General features: G+C 33.5%; 1 protein-coding gene across 1 annotated transcript; it reads right to left on the reverse strand.

Annotated features, from left to right (window-relative positions):
- Positions 1 to 3,433: 3,433 nt before the first annotated feature.
- On the reverse strand, positions 3,434 to 7,213 carry LOC143203398 (PR domain zinc finger protein 5-like). Its single transcript, XM_076415515.1, has 3 exons — positions 7,162 to 7,213; positions 3,841 to 4,029; positions 3,434 to 3,645 (listed from the first exon to the last, which is right to left on the reverse strand). The coding sequence occupies exons 1-3, from the start codon at positions 7,211 to 7,213 to the stop codon at positions 3,434 to 3,436; spliced, it is 453 nt and encodes a 150-aa protein (XP_076271630.1).
- Positions 7,214 to 7,491: the final 278 nt, after the last annotated feature.

Consider the following 7,491-nt stretch of genomic DNA (forward strand, 5'->3'; position numbering starts at 1 on the left):
TGCTCAGAATTACCAACACGTTCTTGTTTTTGGTCAACACTGAGCAAACGCGGCACCCACTTTGTACAGAGTTTTCTCATAGTCAAATACACATGCAATATAAAACCAATACGTTCTTTTGATATCTCTACGATGTTAGCTAACTCCCGCAACTTCATTTTTCGATAATTCAAAACGATTTTGTGGATTTTTTATGATGTTTTTTTTTCTGTGGTGTTACCATGTAGTTCGGATTTCCACTGTGTTCTGCACCATCGGTGTTTCTACGACCACGTCAGCAAACCAACGTTTTATTGTTGTTTCTGATAGAGTGAATCCCTTATAACAGCTCTCAAGCCATTGCTTCGCTTGAATAGTATTTTTTGCCATCATGAAGCAGCGTAAAATTAAAACACGAAATTGTTTTTGATTAATTGTTTTGAAAAATAACAAAAGTAGTGTCACTCTTAGCACAATAATTCACAAACGTATGAGTAGAATATAATGAAATTTTAACAGCTTCGTTTTGAAGGTTAGTACTAAGTGAACAAGCCGAGAATGCAATAAAACTATCGCCATCTATGTGTTAGGCCCCGGATTATTCAGCTCATGTGTAATTTAAGTGAAAATAAAATAAATTTTTTAATTGACTAAATTTTTTTTCTTCTTTACACATTCACATACCAATATAATGTGTTTTTATTCTTTTATCAATGATAATATGATTGAATAAGGCGTCTATGCTGCCATACCTACACATGCTCTCTATTATTATACATGAAGGTTATAGAGAGAGTTATGTCGCATTTGGCTTACCAATAAAATATAGAAAATGTGTAGTTGAGATCAAATTTAATTTTTGTACACAAAGAAATAATTTCTTTCCAACCCAACATTATATAACACGATGCTGACGTAGTAATTTTTTTAATTATCTGCTCTATAAGTCTATGTGGTGTATTTTTCGACAGTGCTTCTTCAAGTCACTTTTGAATTTGGTTTTGTAACAGCATCCAAGTTGTTCACAAGCAAACTGTGCTTCTTTTCCGCACATGTACTTTTTATGCTGACTGAGTCCACTAGGGTACTTGTACTTACGAAAGCACACCTCACACGTGAATTTATTATCATCTAAAACAAAAGTACTCTAGTTATTCAAGATGACTGAAGAAGAATCGCCACCAAACTTAAGTGCGATTTCATTAAGTGTGGATATAAAAAAGTCAACCGCATCTTCTTGGATTTATTTCTATTTATTCATCAATTTAACATAGTGTGAAGTGTTGATGTGCCTGTTGAACTTGAACTTGCTGGCCGTTTTAAAAGTGCAAAAGGGGCAACAATTCCTGCCGCAGTAATACTCGATGTGGTAGGTTAGGCGGCTCTTTGTCTCGAATTTACTACCACAGGTGGAACATTGAAAGTCATAAACTGAAAGAAAACAAGTATATAAGTAAAAAAATTAATATAACTTGTAGATCTAGATTATTTTGTATAATTTATAATATACATAGGATGCCTTAAATTATGTGTGTGTGAGTGTATTCAAACAGTTCAGATGTGTTCTATATCCAACATTATATATATACTTTACACATTATCTCCAGTGTTTTTGACATTCTGGAAACGATAAAGATAGAAAATGAAACTTATAAGTCCTGCGACTCGGAAATATGGAAACGATATACTTCACACTTCATCCTCCATCTTCTGGATTGAAGATTAATGATGTTATCAGTACAAGAAGCCAGAGCGACTGCAGTCAATAGTGAAGAAATTAGTGAAGAATGTTGGAAATCTTGCAGCATTGTCAGAAACCTATATGCTTGTCTCCTATATTAAAAATGATAATTCTGCATAGTTATTTTTTCTTGGCAAATTCAAAGAAAAGTTTTACTGAAACTTAGCTGAACGGTTTCGACAATTTTGTGATGATGTCGATACAGATAACAGTATTAGAGGATAATTCCTTAAATTAGAGGTTCTAATGACCAAACATTGCTTCCTTTGATTGTAACTGCTTCTTATTAAGGGACTGCCTTGGTGGAACGCTGTATGAGTCTTAGTTCACTATTGCCAGAAAAATGGAATAACAAAAAATGCTGTTGATGTAAGTCATGTTTTTAAATATACTGAAATTTAAATCAGTTAATAAAGGCAGTACATAGGGAGTACAAAACCGTATGAGTATTGGTTTTAACAAGTTTTTGTTATAGTCTTGATAGAGATTACAAATAATCATTTAAATAAGTAGTTAATTACACTTTTTTCTAATGGATGGTCCCAGTATTGGCAGAAATATGAAAACAAGTGAATAGTCATCAATAAAATAGATGCATGAGAGTGTAGCATATAAGGAATGTTTTTAATAAATATAGAAATGTATTGGCTCTTGTATTGGATAAACTTAGTACGTTTTGATTATAACTAGAATTTATTAATATACTACTAGAAAGATGAAAACAGTGGTACTCATAAACAACACTTCAAAATTATAATTAAATAAAATATATAGCTGTGAAGCACAAAGGTAAAAAAATATTTAATTATTATTCAGTGGACGCTATTATAGAGTATATAATAGCAATAAATAATAGCTTTCAGTAAGGAACTGGTGTCCACACAACTGCTTTTCAGTATTTTATGGAACATTCTGTAACTTGTCATCTAATAAAATGGAGAATAAAGCCATAAATGTTATTCTTTTCCTATTAAACGTGTGTAATAACCGCGTCAACCTCTCGAATATTGTCCAGTGTTACTCTCGGCCAATTTATGAAGCTTAAAGATTGGTAGAATAGAGATATCTCAGAAGATAGCTTGGCTATTGAAATCTGAGTTTAATTATAGTTTAGTGAAAGTTATTATAGAGAAATAGAAAGAACTGATGTCCACTAAACTGATTTTCAGTATTTTATGGAACATTCTGTAACTTGTCATCTAATAAAATGGAGAATAAAGACATAAATGTTACTCTTTTCCTATTAAACGTGTGTAATAACCGTGTCAACCTCTCGAATATTGTCCAGTGTTACTCTCGGCCAATTTATGAAGCTTAAAGATTGGTAGTATAGAGATATCTCAGAAGATAGCTTGGCTATTGAAATCTGAGTTTAATTATAGTTTAGTGAAAGTTATTATAGAGAAATAGAAAGAACTGATGTCCACTAAACTGATTTTCAATATTTTATGGAACATTATGTAACTTGTCATCTAATAAAATGGAGAATAAAGACATAAGTGTTGCTTTTTTCTTTATATTATTTAATTTATATTTAATTAATATTATGCAGTGTTACTTTCGGTCAATTTATGCAGCTTAAATAATGGTAATATCACACAAGACAGCTTAGCTATTGATTGCCCGCCCATGACGACGCCAGAACATCGTTAAAAATTAGACAATAAAATAACTTTATGGGTAATATCAATGTTTATTTCACGTCATTCGGATTTACAACTTCCAAGGTGTAGACTCCCCTCGATTCTTGTGACCTGCTATGTGTCGATTAAAATTAAATCTAAGATTCGTCATGTAACTGCATCCCTCTACGAAACAGGCGAACCTATAGCCTCCTTGTTTCACTTTCTGACAGGTGTAACGTCTATGCATGTATAGAGACTCCAATCTGCTATATCCTTTGTTGCATTTTTCACAAGAAAAGGCTAAAAGAATAGTATTGATTAGTCGAAGAACCAGAAGCAATAAGCAGGATTTAAGATGAACATTGTGTTTGTGTCAAATCACTAAATAAACCTTCAGTGACTTTTACATAAACCAGAAGTTCAGGGTATTGTTTATTATGGAACATCAAGAATGTTAGGTTACATTGCGTCATGTTGAAATTCGTTTTTAAATACTAAACGTAGGTTTTCTGTGAAAAGTGTTCTGGTGTCGCTTTAGATTTGTTTTCAGCTGGCTCTTATATTGACAGCCATCGTAAGGGCATGCGAATTTCGGAGCAATGCCGCAGTAGAATTTCCTGTGCATATAGAACGAATGATATTTGTTGTACGACTTCTGACACACATTACATTCGTAGGTTGCACCTAAAAAAATGGTAATAAATCAAATTCAATTTTTGGTACCTTAAAAATTCATCATGAAGTTAATTATTTATAATGTCATAACTTCTCCACTATTCTTCAAATAAAAAACATTTTATGCGGACATGTTTATTTCCTTTAGAGTACAAATAAGCCTAATTAATTCATGTTCAGAATATTACCTTTTTTCGTTTTTTAACAGGTTAATTGAAAAGTCCCCGGCCTGACACATAGATGGCGCTACTAGAATTAATTCCATATATTTTTTAGTTAGCTCTAATAGCTGTCGGATCATTAGTTTGTGAATTATAGCATTTTTAGTGAAGCAACTTTTGTTATTGTGAAAAAAATGGATAAAAAGGAATTTCGCATATTGATAAAATATTGCTTTTTGAAGGGAAAAAATACAGTTGAAGCAAAAACTTGGCTTGATTCCGAGTTTCCGGACACTGCTCCAGGAAAATCAACCATCAGGGATTGGTATGCTAAGTTTAGACGTGATAAAATGAGCACCGAAGACGGTGAACGCAGTGGACGCCCAAAAGAGGTTGTTACCGACGAAAACATTTTAAAAAATCCACAAAATGATTAAAAATGACGTAAATTGAAAGTGAATGAAATAGCAGACACTTTAAAGATATCAACTGAACGTGTACATCATATTATTCACGAATATTTGGGTATGAGAATGCTCGGCGTGAAGTGGATGCCGCGCGAGCTCAGTTTTAACAAAAACAACGACGAGTTGATGATTCGGAGCAGTGTTTGAAGATGATCAAGCGTAATAAACCCGAGTTTTTGCGTCGATATGTGACAATGGATGAAACATGGTTTCATCGTTTCACTACAAAGTCCAATCGACAGTCATCGGAGTGGACTGCACACGATAAACCGGCTCCAAATGCTGGGAAAACGCAATAGTCGGCTGGCAAGGTTATGGCGTCTGTATTTTGGGATGCCCATGGAATAATTTTCATTGAATCTCTTGAAAAATGAAGGACCATCAACAGCGAATATTACATAGCGTTATTGAACCGTTTGAAGGACGAAATGGCCGAAAAACGGCCGCATTTGAAGAAAAAGGAAATGCTGCTTCACGAAGACAATGCACCGTGCCAAAAATCTATGAATTGGGCCTCGAATTGCTTCCTCATCCATCGTATTCTCCAGATTTGGCCACAGTGACTATTTCCTGTTCTCAGATCTCAAAAGAAAGCTCGCTGGAAGAAATCTTCGACGAATGAAGAGATGATCGCCGAAACTGAGGCCTATTTTAAAGTAAAGGACAAATCGTACTACACAAATGGTATCGAAAAGTTTGAAATCACCCTTGCATTATGTATTCAACATATACCTATGAATTCAATCCAATTCGTTTTAACGTGGTCATTGTTTGAAAAATAGTCATACCTCCAGTTCGTCTTAATTCTCGAGTAATATCATCGTCTGTCTCAATCTCAATCTCACCATTAATACATTTAATTTACGTTCTATTTTGTAGGATGGGTACTACTGCCTGAAAACGACTATCTATTGTTTACTACTTGACTGCTTTAGTCGCTATTTTTGGTACTACTACTTTTTACTATCCAGTGTTTCAGTCTACTACTTTTCGACCGACTAATTTGTGTTATAATTAGTTTATTTGGCTTGTTTTTAACGTTCCCCTAATCACAGCAGTCCTAACCTTGAAAATAATGTACCGATTTAAATATGTGTAAATACTTACATACTTTACACACGGTGTAAATAACAATATAGATAATACAATAACATAGTAGCATTTTGAAACACTATTTTTCTATATTATTTATTAATATAATAGCGAAAATATATAATTTTGTTTGATAAATAGTATTATTATAAATTTCTCCACTGGCAGTTGCTACAGAAATTGACAACAACGTCATTCCTAAAAAGGCTCCTGGAATTGATGGCATTTGACCTAGTGTATTACAGACCTAGTGTAAAAAGCTGACAAAAAAAGCAATAATCATATTGACGTATATATTCACTGTCAAACCTGCGGAAAAAGTTGGATCTTACAGGCCCTATTTCACTGCTACCTGCGATATTAAAATTATTTGAGAAACTGCTGTTAAAACGTGTTAAACCATTTATAGAAATACCATTTTTATAAATATATTTGAATTTCGGAATCGATCAACTGCATGTTATTGAAAAGGCAATCGAAGAAAAGAAATATTGCCCTGGTATATTCCTGGATGTCTCACAAGCTTTTGACCGGGTATGCCATTAAAAATGAGCAAATTATTGCCGTGGAATTACTGTCGACTGCCGGAATCATTTTTTTTTTAAATGAAAATTGAGAGTCTTGCATGAAGGGGCATTCTCAACATTTAAACCTACTTCAGCTGGAGCTCCACAGGGTAGTGTCTTATATCTGCTCTATACTGCTGATATTCCAACAACAGAAGAAACAATATTTCGAATATTTACTGACGGCTGTTATAATGTTAAAGATGTATCTCTGCCTGAGGTTATGGAAAAAGTACAAGCAGTAGTTTACAAATGGACTAGAGACTGACAAATACGCCTTAATAGCTCAAAATCTGTCATGTTAATTTTGCGTTTCGGCGAAATGACAAAATTTCTAATCCTAAATCTAAATTCTAATCTAAATAAAATAATTGAACAAAAATGTTTGAAATGAATTTAATTATGCAGCCGCAATAATTTATAGGTAAGAGTTAAAACTTCTTAACACTATTGCTTTTAAGAAATTTGCATACGTCTGACAACCGGACGATTTTGACAGGCTCATTCGTTTACGCGTTCGAACTGATCAGACAACATTGTGTCTCTTTTTAACTGGAATGAAATGTGAAGCAAAATATTGTCTGGTTCTGAAATCAAGTTACAAAATGCGACAGGCAGTACATTAAACATCTTGATGACGTATGTACAAAAAAGCTTTGAATAGACTATAGATATATGAGTAGTTGAGATAAGAAGGCTATAATTCATTGTTTCTTTTTTGGTTCTAATAATCCATAATTTCTCATATTTGTTATAACAAAGGCTTGTTTAGTGTAGCTTTAGTGTTAAAGACAAGTGTCGCCAATCCGAAAATCCTTTAAAAGTAGACAATCGACATACGGTTTTAGCTAATACCTTGCAACAGAAACAGTAAACCGAATTCTTTGAGACAGAATAGACCAGCCATTCTCTGTTCATTATTCTCCCATTAGGGAGATTTCTCCAATAATAATTTTCCGCAGATTTTCTTCCTTTCAGATCGGCTGAAAAATTATATTTAACAACCTGAACAGAACCACGAATATTTAGAATATTCATAAGTTTATCGCTCATACTCCCCAAAAGCCGGGATCATCAATGTCAGTACAACAACAGTGTAAACAAACAGTTTTTCAGAACCACCTTCTGCTGCTCTAGAATGACTACCTCCCAGATACCTCTGTTTTTGTTGAAGAAGTTGCTTTA

This window comes from Rhynchophorus ferrugineus, unplaced genomic scaffold (genome assembly GCF_030347505.1).
Source record: "Rhynchophorus ferrugineus isolate W39M unplaced genomic scaffold, kcgeb_rfMv2 rfM10, whole genome shotgun sequence".
Classification (NCBI taxonomy): Eukaryota; Metazoa; Arthropoda; class Insecta; order Coleoptera; family Curculionidae; genus Rhynchophorus; species Rhynchophorus ferrugineus.